This window comes from Bactrocera dorsalis, chromosome 5, assembly GCF_023373825.1.
Source record: "Bactrocera dorsalis isolate Fly_Bdor chromosome 5, ASM2337382v1, whole genome shotgun sequence".
Classification (NCBI taxonomy): Eukaryota; Metazoa; Arthropoda; class Insecta; order Diptera; family Tephritidae; genus Bactrocera; species Bactrocera dorsalis.
The window spans coordinates 55,937,275-55,958,670 of record NC_064307.1 but is presented as its reverse complement, the minus strand read 5'-3'; the positions used below and the strand labels follow the sequence as shown (position 1 = coordinate 55,958,670).

Genomic DNA, 21,396 nt, shown 5'->3' with positions numbered 1-21,396 from the left:
AACAGTGCATTTTTCGGGATGCATGGGCAGTTCTTGAACGGCTTCTGGTTGCTCTTCACCCCAAATGCGGCAATTTTGCTTATTTACGTAGCCATTCAACCAGAAATGAGCCTCATCGCTGAACAAAACACGCGCGCGAAACACATTTCGAACCGAACACTGATTTTGGTAATAAAATTCAATGATTTGCAAGCGTTGCTCGTTAGTAAGTCTATTCATGATGAAATGTCAAAGCATACAGAGCATCTTTCTCTTTGACACCATGTCTGAAATCCCACGTGATCTGTCAAATACTACTGCATGAAAATCCTAACCTCAAAAAAATCACCCGTTACAAAGCCGAATTAACGGCAGTACACCCTACTATGCGATTCACAGCATTATAATGCTTCCAAGGCGAGGGACTACCACCAGAAGGGCCAATTTTGGTTTTCTCCTCTCTGAAAGTAGAGTTATTAATGTGTTAAAAGAAGAAATCTAATTATTGAAAAAACTCACCTGTATTTCTTTGTCATATTTTTCACTTTGCAGTGAATTTCCTCGGCGGTGTATTTTTGTGCCATTTCCTGCGAAATCTCATTGTATATATGAGCATTTCGCTTTGCACGCCGGAGGTCGTGGGAACGTGCCTCCCATTTTTCCAGCAGCTCCAACTCATCCTTAAAAGTCCACCCTGACCGTTTTTTTCTGCCAGCCATCTGAAATTAAAACAAAGATAATAATTTTCGTTTAGAAGGCAATGCAAAATAATAAAATTACTTACTTTTAATCTTCAATCGTCGCTTTTTAAAATAACTTTGAATACATTTAAACGTAAAACAGCTGTCACTGTTCTTATTTTTCATTCACAATAGAATACAGCTGTCAATTATTAACAATGTTGCCAACGAAAATCTCACAAACTCCCTAAAATTTTGAGAGTTATGTTTGGATTCAGCAACGGAGTTAGCTGTGGTAACTCCTGAATTAATCCCGAAAAATGCAAATAATCTGGTTTAACGCTGCCGTCTGTCAATGCTATAACTTATGTATATTTAATTCGCTGGTTTGACCCTTATCCGACTTTATATATGTACTAGCTGACACCGCAGCCGTTGTCCTGGGTGAAATTATGTGTTTTGAAATGAAAAGATATTGTGTTGATAATCATTTATTTGTGATTTTTCTACATTTTTTTCAATGTAACGCAGCTTGATAAATAGCATTTTTTGGTTTCTGTTCCGGTGTGTAAATGTAGAAGATGGTTTTCCAACTCGTATATCTGGCCGTGTGAAAAACATAGCATTTCCAAATTTATGCCACCCACTATGCCACTATTCTGCTGATCGTCATCTCAAATTCAATTTTCACTGGAAACGGAATACGTTTGAACTGAAATTGCAAATCGTTAGAACTCAAAAAAATCCGTAGAATCAAGTATTCTGCTCCTTATATTTGATCGGTGCGTCACAATCAGATTGCGAAACATAATATCGACAGATCCAACTTTAAAACGCAAATGATGCGGTGGCATACCAAGCCTCTCCAAAGAATTTAGAAATTCCACTGGATAATTCACGGCGTCGTCTTTTGAATTTTCCAGTTTAAGTCAACAACAACGGTATTTTTGACAGCTAACATTGCGCGTACACTTAAGGAATCGTAGTTACGATAATTTGGCCAATGTTCGGATAAACATTCGTGATAAGTTCATCTTTCGTGGATCGATAAACGGCGGATGGAATTGATATCAAACCACCGGAAGTATCAACCGGAATTGATCCATTTCAAATTTTTAGCGAAGACGATGTAAAATGTCTTCGGCAATGTCATTTTTGCTTGTATTCCATAATATGCATGGATATGAAGGCTGATATGTCGAAATGATTATCGCGAAAAGTGTGCGAACTTCATATGCATTCTAGTGATTATAATTTTCCAGCAATTGTAATTGCAGGCTTGCTTCGTATTGCTTCCTTTTGTGACGTACTTACAAACGCATTTTATAGATTTCACCAAACTGCAATACTCAACATTGATATGAGTTTTGAATGTGAATTAAACAACAGTGGGGAATATAGTACGATCCATGTGTTGTCAATTTCGATACTCACACCTCTAAATTGATTGCTATATGTTCTCCCATTGTTATCTGGTGAGCGATGCCGATAGAGTGGATATTTTCAGCTTGTGTTTCCGAAAGAATCGTGGATACTGTTTCGTGCATTTATTGTCAGACATACAAACCGAACGGGATTGTGGTGCCCGCAAGGTCCATCAACCATATTGGTTTTCATCACTTCGTAAAATACTGGATCTTTCACTGCATCAGGAACTTTATGATTGAATGATTTTATCAATTTGATCTGGTGTAACCACCATCCACCATCCAAAGAAGAATGTGTACGTGCGACAAACCTCTCTTTTGCCACTCAACATCATCTACATCTAGCATCTAACAGCACCACATATACTATATGTTGCTTTAAGATAAAGTCCATCGAAGCTGTAGCTTGAAAAGTCTTGCGGTGACATCGTGACGATCGCTTGTTGATTGACCGCGATCCATAATACCGCACGTACATCATCGCATCCTGGGAGTACTCGGTCATGTGCCTTGCTGCTAATGTATATCGATGCCAAAAAGAACTCCGACCGATATTAGCGCGACCTCTTCATGGCATCGTAACAAATTTCAATCTATAATTAATCACTTTGTGTGCAGCACACATAACGTTTTCACTGAATAATTTTCAAAAATTTTTGAAACAAACGACAAATTTGAACGATTCAAATAATTGAAAAACAAAACAAAAAAATTAAAAAAAAAAATTGTATGGAAAAAATTAACTTTTTGGAATTTTCCAATTTTCCGGCTTTTCCTCAAGAAAAGCATACAGGTTTTTTTATTTCTAATCCTTCCCTGATCCACACAAAACATTCACTGAAAATTTCATCAAGATTGGTCCAGTCGTTCCCTTAGCGTTTCTAATAAACAAACATTCATTCGTTTGAATGGAAAAAAGAAAAGGGCTGTTTTTAGGGGGTTCCCGGCAACTATTCGAAATGCCGTAAAAACCATCCTTGAGCCTCAGCGAACATTTAAAAAAAAAAATTGGCAAAATTGGTCCAGGCGTTTTTGAGTTATGCGCTTACCAACACATTTTGCGATTAATTTTTATACTCTCGCAACAAAGTTGCTAAGGAGAGTATTATAGTTTTGTTCACATAACGGTTGTTTGTAAGTCCTAAAACTAAAAGAGTCAGATATATGGTTATATATACCAAAATTATCGAGGTGACGAGTGGAGTTGAAATCCGGATGTCTGTCTGTCCGTCCGACCGTCCGTGCAAGCTGTAACTTGAGTAAAAATTGAGATATCATGATGAAACTTGGTACACGTATTTCTTGGCTCCATAAGAAGGTTAAGTTGTTCGAAGATGGGCAAAATCGGCCCACTGTCACGTCCACAAAATGGCGGAAACCGAAAACCTATAAGGTGTCATAACTAAGCCATAAATAAAGATATTAAAGTAAAATTTGGCACAAAGGATCGCATTAGGGAAGGGCATATTTGGACGTAATTTTTTTGGAAAAGTGGGGGGGCCCCGCTCCCTACTAAGTTTTTTGTACATATCTCGGAAACTACTATAGCCATGTCAACCAAACTCTATAGAGTCGTTTCTTTCAGGTATTTCCACATACAAGTTAACATAAGCTGCCCTTTATCAACAATAAAGTCCGCGCGTGGCCTGAGTCAGCGAATCCACATTCTCACGCTGGCAGCTAGCAGTCAACATAAGCAGCATTTCGTCAACAACAAAGTCCGCGCATGGCCTGAGTCAGCGAATTCACATTCCCACGCTGACAGGTAAGGCACAGCGGTAGCGGCAAACTGCCAACGCAAGCGTCGGCGTCGTATCCGCTGCAATAACTCCACAACAACTGAGACAAGGTGCAGGTTTAAGACATTTAGAATGTAAGTTTAGTTTTAAACAGAGAACTCTTCAGACAGGATGGTCTGATCAATAAAGCAATATAACAAAAACAAGACGGTTATTTGTAATTGGCGCCCAACTATATGGGAATAAAAGAAATTAAAGTTCGTTAAAAAATAGTAAAAGCTATTCGGGAACAAAAATTAAAGTTCGATAAAAAATAGAAAAAACTATTCGGGAATAATTGTACCGACCATCAAGGAGGAGACGTCACAAAAAAAGGAATCACGGACCAAAGGGGATCGAAAATTTCTACAAACATTAGACAATAGAATTAAGATTCAAAAATATGTAAGTAGAGAGCAAAAAATATAGTATGTTGAATTGCTCTAATAAAAAAAGTAGATAAAAAAGAAAACATTTGTTAAATATAACTGTAAATCTTTGCACGAGTTTTTGAGAAATAAATTTTGCGCAGGCCAGCTTAGTGGTATCGGTTTTACTTCAAGCTCATGAGTGATCAGGACCTGGACAAAATATTTGAGAGACTTAACGGAATAGAAGTTAGTAAAAAACAGTGCAACAATAGGGATAATACTGAAAATTGGTGGACAGAATATAGAGTGGCAGACAAAAGACAAGAAATGGCGCTGGAACCAGACCAATTAAGGGCATTAGTTAAAAGTGCAGTTTGTAGTGCACTTGCCACTCAAAGAGAAAATTTCGAACAAAAGCTTGCAATTATTAATCAACGACTAAATGACGTTAAAATCGACACACCGAACATAGAAACATATAGGGAAACAGAAATTGTACCCGGGATTAGATGTGAGGAGCCACTCGATATTGTAAAGTCATTACCGGACTTCGACGGTAAGCAGGAGAATTATGTATCGTGGCGGCAGGCGGCACACACCGCCTACAAAGCTTTTGAGGGCTATGAGGGTAGCAGCTAACATTATCAGGCTGTTGCCATCATGGTTCTGGCCTCATTTAATACCGTTCTAAATTTTAAGGCCATAATTAATCGACTCGATTTTAGTTATTCCGACAAACGACCAATTTACTTGATCGAACTGGAGATGTCAACTCTCCGCCAAGGAAGTTTGTCACTACTACAATATTACGATGAGGCAGAGAAAAAGTTAACCCTTTTAACTAACAAAACGATAATGACTTACGAAAAATCAATTGCTGCATCACTGAACGAAAAATACAGAATGGATGCATTACGCGTATTTATTTCAGGGACTAAGAAACCCCTTAGTGATGTGTTATTCTCAGCCCGGCCTAAAGATCTACCTTCGGCTCTAGCGTTAGCACAGGAGGTGGAATCTAACCATGAGCGATACCAGTTCGCAAGCACATATGCCAGGAGCCTGGAAGACAAATCCCAAAGGCTAAATATAGAGCAATCTAGGCAAAAAGGTACAAGTAGTAGATATCAGACGAATGACACGTATCTTGCGAAAAATCCCCATTTTAACAGAACGCGGGACTTCAACAGCAGGATTCCGCCGAAACTAGAGCCAGTACAGCCAATGGACGTTGATACCTCGCAACGCTTCAGAGAACCTTCAGCACAACAGAAAAATAGTGGATACTCATCCCGATATCCTAATAATCAAAATCAAAAATACGGACAGACAGTGAAGAGACCAAGTAATGTTCTGCAAAATTCACAGGACCAAAACAACAACGGGTTAACTACCTGCCAAACGTAAATTCTACTTCTAATCAAGAAGATACGACGTATCATGAGGTAGCAAACTCAGAGGCCTCATCAATCGAAGACGACCTTACTGAACCTAACCAGTTAAATTTTTTAGACAGGACTCCTTGCTACCGTTCATTGAAAGAACAGTTGCAGGGAGAAAACTAAAATTATTGATTGATACGGGGGCATCAAAGAACTATATAAAGCCTCTAAAAGTGCTTAAGCACATAGCACCTGTCGAAAATTCTTTCTTGGTAAAGTCAATCCATGGCTTTACTCACATTAAAGAAAAATGCACGGTAAACCTTTTCGACACAAACAGTACCTTTTTTATTCTCCCGTCTCTTTCAACGTTCGACGGAATAGTAGGTCTGGATTTGCTAACGCAAACAAACGCAACAATAGATTTAAAATCAAAAAGAATAATAACTAATAATGGCTCAGAAGAAATAAAGTTTTTAAAGTGTGCAAATGTGAATTTCACACGAGTAGAGGACATAGAAGTCCCCGAGGTTGTAAAGGGCAAATTTCAGAAAATGTTGAAAAATTTATTACGCGTTTTTTCTGATCCTAATGAGGCCCTACCATTTAACACAAATATTGTCGCCACTATTCGCACCGAAGGTGACGACCCGGTATATTCTAAGCTATACCCTTATCCAATGGGTGTAGCGGAATTCGTGAATACTGAAATTCGCGATTTACTAAGAAATGGTATTATCCGACCGTCTAGATCACCATACAACAACCCAATATGGGTTGTAGATAAAAAAGGAATGGACGCACAAGGCAATGTGAAGAAACGTCTTGTAATAGACTTCAGAAAATTAAACGAAAAAACCATCGATGACAAATATCCCATCCCCAATGTAACCGTAATACTATCAAATCTAGGAAAGGCCAAGTATTTCACAACACTCGACCTGAAATCGGGCTTCCACCAAATAACTCTCGCAGAATCCGATAGGGAAAAGACCGCTTTCTCGGTAGGCAACGGAAAATACGAATTCTGCAGGCTTCCTTTTGGATTGAAGAATGCGCCCAGCATTTTTCAAAGGGCTATCGACGACGTACTGAGAGAACAAATAGGAAAGTCCTGTTACGTTTACGTCGATGACGTTATTATCTTTTCAGAAACCGAAGAAAAACATATCGAGCATATCGAGTGGGTGTTAAAGAGGTTACATGAAGCTAATATGAGAATTTCGCGCGAGAAATCACAATTTTTTAAGGAAAGCGTTGAATACTTAGGCTTTGTTGTGTCTAGGGAAGGCATTAAAACGAGCCGCAGCAAAGTAGATGCTATACATGCCTACGAGAAGCCCGCCACTCTTTTCAATGTCAGATCCTTTCTAGGTTTAGCAAGCTACTATCGTTGCTTTATTAAGGACTTTGCGGCAATAGCAAAGCCTTTAACAGATATTTTGAAAGGAGAAAACGGTAAGGTTAGCGCCAGACAATCGAAAAAGATTAAAGTGGATCTAGACGAAAAACAATCACTTGCTTTTAACAAATTGAAGGAAGTCCTTACATCGGAGGATGTTATGTTACTCTACCCAGACTTCAGGAAGCCATTTGATCTAACGACAGACGCTTCATCTTTGGGTATAGGGGCAGTACTGTCACAAGACAATAGGCCAATCACCTTTATTTCAAGGACTTTGAAAGATCGTGAGAAAAACTTTGCAACTAACCAACCGCTCGAGTTACTTGCCATAGTCTGGGCCCTAAAAAGCCTTAGAATCTATCTCTATGGCGTTAAAAATTTAAACATTTTTACAGACCATCAGCCACTTACGTTTGCGGTTTCAGACCGAAACCCAAATGCCAAAATTAAACGCTGGAAAGCGTTTATCGATGAGCACAACGCTAAAATTTTTTACAAACCGGGTAAGGAAAATGATCTTGCTGACGCGCTGTCACGACAGAACATCCACGCTCTAGAGGAGGATGCCCAATCAGATTTGGCTACAGTCCACAGCGATATGTCACTATCGATACGATAGAAGGAACTGAGAAACCATTAAATTGCTTCCGAAACCAAATCGTTTTAGAAGAAGCAGACATGACTTTAAGACGGAATTTCATATACTTTGGCAATAAAACTCGTCATATAATTCAATTTACAAATAGGAAGCACCTTATTGAGGAGATAAAAATAGCTGTAAACCCAAATGTGGTAAATGCCATACATTGCGATCTACCAACATTGGCCAGCATACAAGATGAATTGGTAAGGAGTTTTCCGTCAACAAAGTTTTGGCACTGCAAAAACATGGTGTCTGATATTGTCAACAAAAACGAGCAGAGGGAGATTGTTGTTGCTGAGCACAATGGAGCTCACAGAGCAGCCCAGGAGAATATTAAACAAATCCTCTGCGATTACTATTTCCCAAAGATGACAAATTTGGCGAATGAAGTTGTCGCGAATTGTAGGATCTGTGGTAAGGCCAAATACGACAGACACCCACGTAAGCAGGAACATGGTGTAACTCCAATCCCCTCCTATACCGGGGAAATGTTGCACATTGATATCTTTTCGACAGATAAAAAGTACTTTCTTACCTGTCTGGACAAATTCTCAAAATTTGCGGTGGTGCAGCCTATACCTTCTCGAACAATTGTGGATGTAAAGGTCCCAATCATTCAGTTAATGAATATATTTCCAAACACAAAAACAATTTATTGTGATAATGAAGCTTCTCTAAATTCTGAAACGATAACCACATTGTTGAGGAATAGTTTTGGTGTGGACATCGTAAACGCACCACCCCTTCATAGCACCTCGAACGGGCAGGTTGAACGCCTCCATAGTGCACTTTTGGAGATAGCCAGATGTTTGAAACTGGACAGAAAAATTAACGAGACGACAGACCTCATATTAATGGCAACAACTAAATACAATCGAACGATTCACTCGGTGACCAATATGAAACCAATCGAAATACTTCACGCCAACCCACCCGAGCTGAGGAATGAGATAACCATGAAAATGATGAAGGCTCAACAAGTACAAATGGATAGGAATAACCCCTCCAGACGAATAGAGTATTCGACGTGGGGGAAAGAGTATTGGTAAAGACTAACAGACGACTCGGAAATAAATTAACCCCTTTATATGTTGAGGAGGAAGTTGAAGCAGACTTGGGAACCACGGTTCTCATAAAAGGGAGGGTGGTCCACAAGGACAACTTAAAGTAAGGGAAAATTCTTAGCATATTTTAGAATTCTTTAAATAGCATAGGGTAAATTATTTAAGCTTCTTTCACACTATCTTTCAGGATACTGATTGATACTTCTTATTCAAACGACGACGGCAAAATTGACCGACTATTCGACTTCCGACTACATACCGATTCAGGATGGTGACGCGACGATTTGGGAGGAATTTGGCTATCTAAGGCATACAACTAATCTTACAGTATACAAGGGAATAGTTGAGGAAACCAAAGGCTTAACAACGCAATTCCCTCTATCCCATATGAGAATGTTACTCGACGCAGACATTGCACATATAAAGGTGCTTCTGACAACACTGGACATCCATCACAGGCAGGCTAGGAGCATTAACGTTTTGGGTACTGCCCTAAAGGTTATCGCAGGTACGCCTGACTTTGACGATTTCGAAAACTTAAAGTTCCGACAACAGGAACTCGTAGACTCAGAGCGACATCAGGTAGAAATAAACACAAGGATACAAGAAAAGATAAATGCACTGACGGAAACGGTTAACCACATCATTAAAAACTCAAAAGCTGGACAGATCGACACTGGTCACTTGTATAAAATGTTGCTTGCAAGAAATAGGATCATTATAAATGAAATTGAAACTTTAATTTCAACTACTACCCTTGCAAAGATAGGGATAATAAATCCCATGTTGTTAAACTCAAATGATATAAAAAACATTATTGAAATGCACTCTACAAACACAACTATCACTGGTAATCTTCTACATTTTATTATCAAATATCCCAAGCCAGTACTAATCTGTAAGAAAATTATTATTTTTCCTGTACAACACAAGGGAATGCACCTTGGGAATGACAACAATGTTGCCGATTGTCATAATCAAATTTTGGCGATTGGAAATTGCAGCGCAACGCTCACATCAACGTTTTGCAAAAAATTACAACATCCAACGTGCGCCCAGCAGCTTCATTCTGGTAATGTTGCCCACTGCAGCACTCGCCCTAGCCACCTTGAACCAATTATGGTGGTCGATGATGGCATAATCATCATTAACGATAATACCGCTTTAGTCAAGACTACCGCAGACACCGAGAAGACCATAAAGGGAACTTATTTACTTTCCTTCGAAAATGAGATTCAAATTAATGGATCCTACTTCAAAAACATAAACGGCATGTTTAAAAAATTACCAGGATCAGCAACGACGGCGCTCCTCAATATCACCAGTCATCAAGAGATTTTGAGTCTTCCATACCTTCACAAGATAAGTATGGAAAACCTGCGTTTTATCGGGAAAATCGAAGGGAGGACTATGATGGGACCAACGATATCAGGTCTCACTAGCATTGTCATACTAATTACCTGTTACGGTCTATTTAAACTATACCGAGAGCGAAAAAGAAGACTCAAATCCCAGAATCTTCAGAACGTCATAAACAATCTTAAGAAGTCCGTGGACGGCCTTCATTTAGAAGGGGAGGAGTTAACATAAGCTGCCCTTTATCAACAATAAAGTCCGCGCATGGCCTGAGTCAGCGAATTCACATTCCCACGCTGACAGGTAAGGCACAGCGGTAGCGGCAAACTGCCAACGCAAGCGTCGGCGTCGTATCCGCTGCAATAACTCCACAACAACTGAGACAAGGTGCAGGTTTAAGACATTTAGAATGTAAGTTTAGTTTTAAACAGAGAACTCATCAGACAGGATGGTCTGATCAATAAAGCAATACTAACAAAAAACAAGACGGTTATTTGTAATTTACATACAGTGGAAGAAATCGGATAATAACCACGCCCACCTCCCATACAAAGGTTATCTTGAAAATCACTAAAAGTGCGTTAACCGACGAACAAAAAACGTCAGAAACACTAAATTTTACGGAAGAAATGGCAGAAGGAAGCTGTACCCAGGCTTTTTTTAAAAATTGAAAATTGGCGTGGCGTCGCCCACTTAAAAGTTGTCGTGGTCCGACTATAACTTTTCAAGGTCCCTGATATCGAACACGAAGAGCTCAGTGCCTAACCTAACCTAATTTTTCACCGAATATATCGGTAAATCTCTCAGAATTTAATTCTAATTAATTTTACAGCAAAATAAAAAAATATGTAAATAACGGATAATGAAATCTCGATTATCACTTTATCATGCGAGAGTATAAAATGTTCGGTGACGCCCGAACTTAGCCCTTCCTTACTTGTTATATATAAGATGTACATATATGTATGTACATACATAAGATTTCCAAAAATGTGAATCATGGGTTACAATTATTATTGTGATTGTGTTTCTGCTACTCATGGGGTAACTCGACGCGACGTATTTCGCTCGCTCTCAAGTTATGTATGACTAATCGTTTTTTTTAATGGTATCTTGAGCAGTTAATATTAAGTCTGCAACGAAGTTGATTATTCTCCGAAGGTAACATCGGATATCCAATAAAATGTGTTTCGTCATTTATCTGCAATCTGAATTCCCCAATTTTTGTGCGTAAGCACTTCAGTTTCAAAGTTTTCGGTTCAACATAGGTCATATCGTAACAAAAATAATTTTTAATGAATACAAAATATGTGAAGTTTCTACATTGTGTTACGTACAATATAATTAGTGCCGATTAGTCAAGTCGGGATCGCTGTCAAAAGTGGTTGTAAATTGTACTTGTGAATATTTTGATTCCTTTGTTAATGGCGGTCAATAATTGTTTTGCTTTGTTGTTGAGCTTGTGCTGTGCTCTGTGTTTCTTCAATACAATTGTCGGTGGTAAGTGATAAAAGAATTTCATTCATATACTTATTTGTTTAAAAAAGGAAGGGGGAATTTGCAATTAAATTAAATAAGTAGTGAGAGATTTTCATTTGCATATGAAAATACATACCTGATTCATTAACAGCCATGATCCAATTAATTTGTCTAAAGACGCGTTATCTGTCACTGCTAATAAAATCTGAAGCTCCTTCGATTCTCAAGAAAATAGGTTAGAACTGAATTGAATATATGGAAGTAAATTAAATATCCGTTAAAGCCTATTCCGTACACTCCAACTACGATAACGAGTGAAATTACCGTATCTGTACTATTACATAGAATCATGACGTTTTCGTTTGAGTTGGCTCTAAAACAACAAGACATCTAAGTTACTTAAATATTGAAATGTTCTAGAAGTATCTCGGCTCAAAATTTCAAAGAGTTGAATTATAAAAGAACTGTAGGGAAACGAAAGATATTTGGAAGAATTGAAATGTATGTAAAGTAGCACATCACGGAAACAGAAAATTCATTCTAGAGCTCTTGTCGGAAAATCTGAATTTCCATTTAAGAAAATGTAATTCTTTGACTTAAAAAATGCATCGAAAATTACTATATTAACCTTATATTGCAGCTAAGGGTGTAAAATGTAGGACCCCAAGACGCGAATACGGAAATTGTGTACCGATACTCGAATGCAGGTCCTTAAGAATACTCTCTGTAAAGGTAAACAGAACATGCAGGGAAACCAAACTTTTAAAAGAAAGTTATTGTGGACCTTATAACTTCAGTTACAAAGTAAGCATTACAAAAATTTTGAGGAAAAACACTCTTTCAATAATATATTTCGGATTACAGGTTTGCTGCCCTAGAGAGGAAATCAAAAGTATACTAATATATAGAGACAAAGAAGAAAGAACAAGAAGAGGAAAAGCGGATAAGGTAAAGTATTTTCGTTAAATATTTTGTGCAACCACGCCTACATTATGTGTAAATAACTAATCTGTTTATATTTCGTTATTCTGTTATGGCTTACCTAGTTGCAGTTTGGTGGTAATTACCATAAGTCAACCGCCAACGACAACATAGCCAAAAATTTATGTAACGTTATGTTAGATGTGTTCGGTTGAGTGATAATGCAAATGTATGGTTAGTATCAAACGGGGACTCATTACATGCATGGCCTATCTTGTCAGAGTGGACTTAGAATGTAAACTGTTATTTTCTAAAGCCAAAACGAACACTTATTCTACAATTGGTGAGAGATTGACCACCAGAACGAATTTCATGGAGAATGTTCCAGAGGGTTTGATTGCTGCTCTGGAAATGGCACTAAGTGCAAGAGTTTATTAAATGTTTTATATTAATTCTTCTGGTCGATCTATGCGACCAGTGGAGCCGAATTATTTGAGTGTCATGAGTTCCAATTCCGTTTCAACTTCAACGTGGTTTAAGGTGCTCGTATTGACTATACTGTCAGTAAACTTTCTCTGCACCACTATTAATGCTGTACGCTCCGAACAAAGAATTCTGAGTGTGTTAAACTCGCTGTGTTCTAAATTTGAGAGGATTTTATTGGACTTTTTTGGTTTCAAAGTTTTTGGAAACAATGTCTAGTTGTTTTAAAAAATATAGAAGGGTGTTAAAAGTGGATAGTGTGATAGTCGTTTCATTGATTATTAAAACAAAAAATGGAACTATGGTGTAGTGTGAGCAGTCTGTTCAGTTCACATATTTTTTCATATCTTTCTCATGTTTTAGGGTATTCTACCGACAACTGAGGAATGTGGAACATTAACATTATCAAATCGCATCTACGGTGGTACTGAAACTGATATTGATGAATATCCCTGGATTGCATTGATTTTACTCAGAAATGAAGGAGGTATGTCAAATTTGGTATTTCATAAAAAACCACAAAACTATTAAACAATTACAATAAACTCCCTTTCCAGACAAAGACAATTTCTTTTTGAGATGCTCTGGTTCTCTTATTAACGAATACTTTGTTGTCACCGCCGCACATTGTTTTAATCAAACATCATTATCGGATGTTCTAGTTCGCTTGGGTGAATGGAATTTGAATACAGATCACGGTTGTAATAAAAATCGTTGTGAACTACCTCTTCAAGAAAAGGAAATAGATGCAATTATAAAACATCCACAGTATAAGGAAAAAAGCATGGATAATGACGTAGCATTGTTACGTATAAAAAATGGTGTCAAATTCACTGAAAATGTACAACCCATTTGTCTGCCAATCGATTATAGCCAACGTGATAACTCATACGAGAAACAGCAAGCCGTTATCAGCGGTTGGGGAGGCACTGAAAATGAAGTGTATAGTCCTATTAAGTTAAAAACCACGGTTCATATAATACCAGTCGTTCAAAAGCAAAGAAAAGGAAAGAAAGTCCGTTACTATTGCAATCATGTTTTAATAAGTAACAGCAAAATGTGTGCTACAGGTGAAGATCACGATTCGTGTCCTGCCGATTCTGGTGGACCGCTAATGATCACAGAAAATGTAAATGGAAGAACAAATTGGTATCTAATCGGCATAATTTCATACAGCGGCTTGGAACAAAAATGTGGAAGTGAAAATTCCATTGGAATTTACGCACGTGTTGGTTCATTTATTGATTGGATAGTGCACGCCATAAAAAATACTTGATTTGTGTGATCAAATCAGATTCTTTAGATTTCTACCACTAGAAGGGGAAAAATAAATATCGTTTCTAAGCTAGGGAAAGAGAATTCGTCAAATACGAAGCAATTATGGAAGGCGTGGAAGGTCATTCCTATCGAGAAATACAAGCGTTTAGTGGACTCCATGCCTAGGAGATGCGCAGCTGTGTTTTCCAACGACGGTCATTCCACGAAATACTAATTGTTTAAACTTTACTTTATATTATTATATTGAATTAATTGATTTTTGATGTAAAATCCTCAATACTGCTATTATTAATCACAGCTGAAATTCTCATTTACAAACTTTTCTTTTTATTTAAAGAAGAACTTTAACTTATGCTTTAAAGAAAACATATTCTATGAACGAATTAGATACAATAATATTAATAATAATAATAAAACTCAACTACACGATTTTTGCTTCATTTGAATTCTTGGTTATGCCACTGCACTGGTTTGTACTGTCTCCGCCTAACGGGGCATCTTGGCAGGCAAAAATTTATTATGTACTAACTGTATTGCTATGCGTATTGCCTGTGGGACTCCATACTGCTTATAGAATAGTAATTAGTATGCCATATATTGAAAGCAATGAACTGTCACTTCAGCAGTTTGACAAATCAGCTTTCATTTCTTTAAATCCCATTTACACATATACCGACGCCACACAGTGGCACCGCTCCATACATTTCTTGGAAAAAAATAGAAGGAGTGGTCGTACAACAATGAAACTTTGCAGAAACACTTCTCTGGACAAAATTAAGAAATTTTGAAAAAATCTTGGAAAACCGCCCACTGCCACACCCACCTCCCATATAACTGCAATTGCCAAAATTTTTATTTTTGGACCTAGGGACTTGAAATTCTTAATAGAGTTCTCCTGATGAAAAAAAATTAAAGTGACGTTATTTATACCTTTACCTTGATAAAAGTCCAATATAATATGCAATGTTTTAATTGAATATGTAACAGGGGAAAAATTGTGTTAGTTTTTATTTGTAATATTATGCAAGCACCATATCTTTAACAATGGGATCTAGTTCTAAGGAAATTTTGTTCGAATGACGCCTTAAGCTACTTATGTAAGGATCCGAAGTTATGAGAAGTCTGTTGAAGACATTAGTATTTGTGGAAATTCTATCACACTTTCTCGAAAACATCAATCGATACTTCCTGTAGTCTTTGTTTCTGGCTTCCTCGGCTTCCTCTGAAAGCATTCCTATTGGTAATACGTCAGCATCCATTATATCCTTACCATGCATTAGTACTTCGTGCACAGTAACAGGCATATGAAACCAACTATAATTTTGTACGAACAGTTTCGCAGTTTCCGACGTATATAATTTAAATTTGTCACTATCAATTTTTTCGCCACATGTAATTATTTGAAGAATTATCCTGAATAGATTGATAAGTTCTTCATTGACGCCAGTAATATCCGCAACCATTTGTGGGTCCCGTCGTTAGAAGTTCCTGTACCTTGTTGAACAAAATCAACTCGCAACCGCATTTTATCTTTAAAGGCCGCTTGTATTTTTAATTTATTTTGTATTTTAATTTCTTTGTTTTGGAAGGTTGCAGCACATTTCTGAAATGGTAAATTATAAGCTATATGGAGAATGCATTCCATAAACTTGATTCTAGCGTGTAAGGTTGAAATTCCCAATTCACATGCCTCAGGTTTAATTGTTTTCATGGAAACTAACTCTAAGTTGTTCATTTCAGTAGGTTTCGCTATACAAATGTAGCATACTGCTGCTGCAGTAGTATGTGTCACTATCTGAGCGGTTTTACCATCCAGCATTGTAAAAAGGAGCTTGTGTAATATTAATTTTATTAATTTAATTTCCTTGCCCTTTACATGAGCGCCTGAAAGTATACTACATTTTTTCGGCTTTTTGACTATTTGTATGAAATATTGGAAGCGACTTTTGAAATTAAAATCGATGTTACTAAAAGGGACGGTAATTGGCGGTTTATTTTTTTTTTAATTGAAAGTACAGACTTGTAACTTTCATTTCTTTATAGTAAGAGGGCTAAGCAAGGCAAAGCACATAAAGTTTTTTTTCCATCAAAAAATGAAAAGTTGATATTTTTTAGTATAATTTTTGAAAAATTATAAAAATTAGCTTCCTTTGCCAATTTCAATAAATCTTTTTTTTTATAAACAAGTAGGTGCTATATTTTCACTAAAAAATAAAAGAAAAGTCATAGCTATAAACTTACACACAAAAAAAAATTCTTTATTTGGACAATAATTTTAATCTGATTTTATTGAATAACTTTCCGTCGACTTCTGTTAGTTTTTTTAACTAAAAAATTTCACTTTTTATAAAAAACCTTGCTGAATTTTTCTTATCCAAATATTTCTTTACAAACCAAAAACATTAAAGTTTTGAAATTGGAAAGTGGAAAAATCCTATTTTTTCCGCCGAAATGCCACTGTGCGCCAGTTTAATTTCGGTAATATTAAAACTAGTAGAGCAAGTATTAAGACGGTTGTGTTAAATTATAAAAATAAAGTACATTTTCAAAATAATTTAATAAATTTTTCCAAAAAAAATAATACTTAGTTTAACATTGTTAATTTGCAGAAAAATTATAAAAAATGGATTATCAATTGAGCGAAGTCTTAAAATACTTAAAATAAAACTTATATAAGCATAAATGAAAATTTCATTGCTCATATTAAATTTATTGTTTTAATTGGTATATAAAATGTATATTACAATTATTATGGTCCGAAAATATGAAATATTTTTTTTCAAGAAAAACATTTGTAAAAAAATATAAAAAAATTAAACAGTTCAAGACCTCGAAACATGCGCTACATCAGCGCATACAGATTTAGCAACGGCAATGACAATAGATTTGACAGTTAGTAAGCCATAAACTTTAGCCTGTCGAGATGCCCCGTTATCTATTACAATAGTTGGAATTACATATTTCTTATCTTATTTAATATTTTTAATATGTAAAATATATATAAGTGCCTAAGTGTTTAATTTTGAACAATAATATATCCATGTATATACGAGGTGTGTTCAAAAAGTATAGCGACTTTGAATGTTCTCGGGGTTACGTATATTCGAGTTTCGAATTTTTTGTGGCGTTATGTTGGTACTAATGTCTCTCATTTATGTATGCCGACAAGCTCGGCCATTTTGAATGTTCATTTAATTGTTGACAGCTGCTTGGCTTGCACGTGTTTTGGATCGTCTTCGATTTTTACCTATCAAAAAAATTGCACCACGATAACGCCCCTGCTCACACATCGTTGCTTGTGCGCGACTTTTTGTCCAAAAACAACACACTAATGATGCCGCAGCCACCGTATTCCCCAGATCTGGCTCCCTGTGACTTTTTCTTGTTCCCTAAACTGCAGAGGCCCATGACAGGACGACGTTACGCTTCTCTTGACGAGATAAAGACGGCATCGAAGGAGGAGCTGAAGAAGATAAAAAAAATGATTTTTTGAAGTGCTTCGAAGATTGGAAAAACCGTTGGCACAAGCGTATAATATCTCATGGGGATTACTTTGAAGGGGACAAAATAGATATTCATGAATAAATAAATCATTTTTGAAAAAACACAAAATTCGCTATACTTTTTGAACACACCTTGTATACATGTACTTATATATAAACTTAAGCATGTTGTTTATAATTCATACAAAATAACTGTAACCAAATAAGTTTTTAATACGAGTTAGGAATTGGTAGTAAACGCTTGCTGCCTGGTCGGGACCATAAGGTGGATGCATAAGTACCTCCTGACCTAGTTGTTGGAGTTTGTGAACATAAAAGTCTGTTTGTCCTTTTATGTGTATTTACTGAATTTATGCATCGAAAATGTGATCAAGTCTTTTCGCCAATATAATTTCTTGTATAATACACCAGGTATTCATTTAAAAGTTCAGAAGTTTTTTTCAAATATTTATAAAGAAGAATAATAAGTTCTCATTTTATGTTCTTGTAACTTGCAAGAATCAAAACCGGGAAATTCCTTCGATTTGTGACATACCGTTACCATATTTTCGCTGAAAGCTCGTAGTTCTAGTTTTATTCGTCGCATCGGGTCATGCTATACCTTTTTGGAAAGCTCATTTCACGCGCTAACACGTGTTTGATTGATTGCCGTTTCTTTTAAGTCGTTCGTGAGTTATAGCGTCGCAAACATGGAGCAAAATAAAGAGAAAATACGGCATATTTTACAGTACTACGATAAAGGCAAAAATGCATCTCAAGCCGCCAATAAAATTTGTGCAGTTTATGGACCCGATACAGTTTCCATTTCCACCGCACAAAGATGGTTTCAACGTTTTCGTTCTGGTGTAGAGGTGGTCGAAATGCGCCACGCTCCGGAAGGTCTGTCGTCGAAAATTGCGATAAAATCGCTGAATTGGTCGAAAGAGACCGGCATAGTAGCAGCCGTAGCATCGGTCAAGAGCTGGGCATGAGTCATCAAAAATTCATTTCAATTTCAATAAAAAAAAAAAAAATTCAATAAAAATACCGCAAGACTTTTTTGACAACCCATTATATTAAAAAATTTGATAAAAGAATAAAACATCTATTACAATCATATATTCTTAACTTATATATATTGAAGGCTATAAACTTAGACTTAGTTGTATGCCTATGATTTAGTTCAAGTCAGCTATAATAACAAAAATTAAAACTTCTTTAAATAAGAAGAGCCTAATTTAATATATTGTGTTGATCAACCATAGGACCGAAATTTGTATACTGGGGATATAACCAATTTAATACACATTCACTTTCCTCTTTATTTTCTTTAAAATATCACACATTTCTACCGACTTGAACAGTTTGAATGTAGGTGAAAAGCCGGAAATTGTTTTATAGAGTACTGGCGGTCCGGACGTGTTTCGCAACGTATGTATGTATAAAGTGAAATAATAATAAAATTTTACTTTAACATCAAACTTCATTATTCAAACAAATAAATATTTTATTAATTGATGGCTATTTATAATTTAATTGTAATCGTTTGAATTGAAATGGCATATCAGTTGGAATCATAAGGATACGCAGTATCAAAAAACTTCTCCCTTAGATTTACCAGTTAAGACCATAGCTTTAATCAAATTTGCTAACAACTTTTTCGCTGCCAACAGCAATAGGTTGCAATAGGAACTAAAGTAGCACGACGTGATCGCCGTGCAAGATTCAGTACAGGTACAGGGATATGACCAACAGGGCAACGGATCTATTTTGTGCATTACCTTCACGCTGCGATGTATTGGCTTGTGTACGTTCATCTGCAGTCTGTGATCTTCTTAGCAATGGCAAAACTCTCTTATATGTGCCATTGCTAAATCAAATTAAAATCAAATTGCAATTATTACAAAAGAATAAAACACATGTGTGCACACAATACAAAGCCTAAAGGCTTAGTTTGGATGGGCGAGCCCGTTCTTAAGTTATAATATTGCAACGAAAAGTGGCATTACTTTTATACTATGCTTGCTAGAGAGTATTAAGTCACCTAAACCTAGTCGAGGTAGATATAGGGTTATATATTAAAAATTATCAGGATGACGAGAAAAATCGAAAGCCGGGTGACGGAGTGTCCGTTCGTCCGTGTAAGCTGTAACTTGAGTAAAAATTGAGATATATTGATGAAACTTAGTATTCGGGTTCCTTAGTACAACAAGCTATCCGACTTCGTTGATGAGCGTAATCGGAGCAGTGCCACGCCCACAAACCGGCATTCACTGAAAACTCAATTGAGCTATAATACTGTAATTTTTGGGGTTCGCGGTAGCAAGGGGCACCTGTGTGTAAAAATTTTTTAAAAAGTTTGAGTGGCCACGCCCTCTAATAGGTTTAATATATATATCTCGTAAACTACTAAGCTACAATAACCAAATTTGTTTAGCTCGAATATTAAAAGAACTTCTAAGGACAGTGTGAAAAGAAGAACGGAAGAATATAATAGTAGTACCTGAAATAATTCCCTTAAAGTATGCCATCTTGTGACCAACAATTGTCCAAATCCAACCAAAAAATTGGTCAAGAACCTAGTTACCGAAAATGTGGATCCCAGTATCGATAGTTGACTTTTGACCGAAAATATCATTCAAAGCGTGAGATGTACAATTGTTCAGACAGAATCCTTCCTCCTAGACCCCATATAACCATTACCCGGCTTTTCGAATATCTTACTGACCTTACTCCATATCGCTCATTTGCTGCAAGACCGGCATAATTCAAAAAACGTGATTTTTGAGTTAATGCTGCAGAATTGTTCGTTATGTCATACTTCATGTTGAGTGAAAAATTCATATGAATACCTCTTATATGCTCCGCTTGAGAAGAAGTGTAAGGTTGGAGTCACTGTGTAAGGTTGTAGTAAGTTGAAAACTTTAAACGCGTTTTCTGGCGAATCGATTTTTTTGACTTATGCCGGTCTTGCAGCAAATGAGCGATATGTACAATTGTTCAGACAGATTGTGTGTGAGGTACCTTAATGAATCGAACGAAACTTTATTTGTACAAAAAATTAGGTGACATTTGAATTTAAACTGCGCGCGTCGAATGATTTGTAGTTATTTTTTTTAAATTGGTAGTACTGTCAGTCACATTTATGTCAAAATTCATGTCAAAATATTCATTAGTGTTTGAGATACGTGTCGTTTTATGAGCTGCTAAAAGTGAGTTTTTCCAAGCCGACCGTGAACGTGTCGAAGACGAAGAGCGTCCAGGGCGACCATCAGCCTCAACCGACGAAGCTCACGTTCAACAAATCAAAGATTTGGTGTTAAAAAACCGTCGATTAACAATTAGAGACCTTGCTGATGAAGTTGGCATATCGAAAGGCTCAGCCAATACCATTTTGAAGAATATTTTGGGCCTCAAGCGCATCTAATCTCGACTGGTACCGAAAACATTGAATTTTTTGGAAAAAAGGCGTCGCGTTAAAGTGTGTGAAACGATGCTTTCTGTCTACCAGGGTCTCATGAAACGCATTATAACTGGCGATGAGACTTGGATCTCAAAACATCCGATCAATCGAGCGAATATCGTGCCAAAACAGAGCCGAGACCAAAAAAATCGCGCCAAAGTCGCTTAGAAATCAAGGTCATGTTGACTGTTTTCTTCGATTATCG

The 21,396-nt window shown here is 36.7% G+C and overlaps 2 protein-coding genes across 2 annotated transcripts; one reads left to right on the top strand and one right to left on the bottom strand.

The window, feature by feature from the left end:
* Positions 1-322: 322 nt before the first annotated feature.
* On the bottom strand, positions 323-1,477 carry LOC125778957 (uncharacterized). Its single transcript, XM_049458867.1, has 2 exons — positions 499-1,477; positions 323-440 (listed from the first exon to the last, which is right to left on the bottom strand). The coding sequence occupies exons 1-2, from the start codon at positions 696-698 to the stop codon at positions 332-334; spliced, it is 309 nt and encodes a 102-aa protein (XP_049314824.1). The 5' UTR covers positions 699-1,477; the 3' UTR covers positions 323-331.
* Positions 1,478-11,135: 9,658 nt separating this feature from the next.
* Positions 11,136-14,612, top strand: LOC105226882 (CLIP domain-containing serine protease HP8-like). The gene is made up of 5 exons (XM_011206001.4): positions 11,136-11,585; positions 12,205-12,368; positions 12,429-12,512; positions 13,332-13,455; positions 13,526-14,612. The coding sequence occupies exons 1-5, from the start codon at positions 11,510-11,512 to the stop codon at positions 14,242-14,244; spliced, it is 1,167 nt and encodes a 388-aa protein (XP_011204303.3). The 5' UTR covers positions 11,136-11,509; the 3' UTR covers positions 14,245-14,612.
* The last annotated feature ends 6,784 nt before the right edge of the window (positions 14,613-21,396 follow it).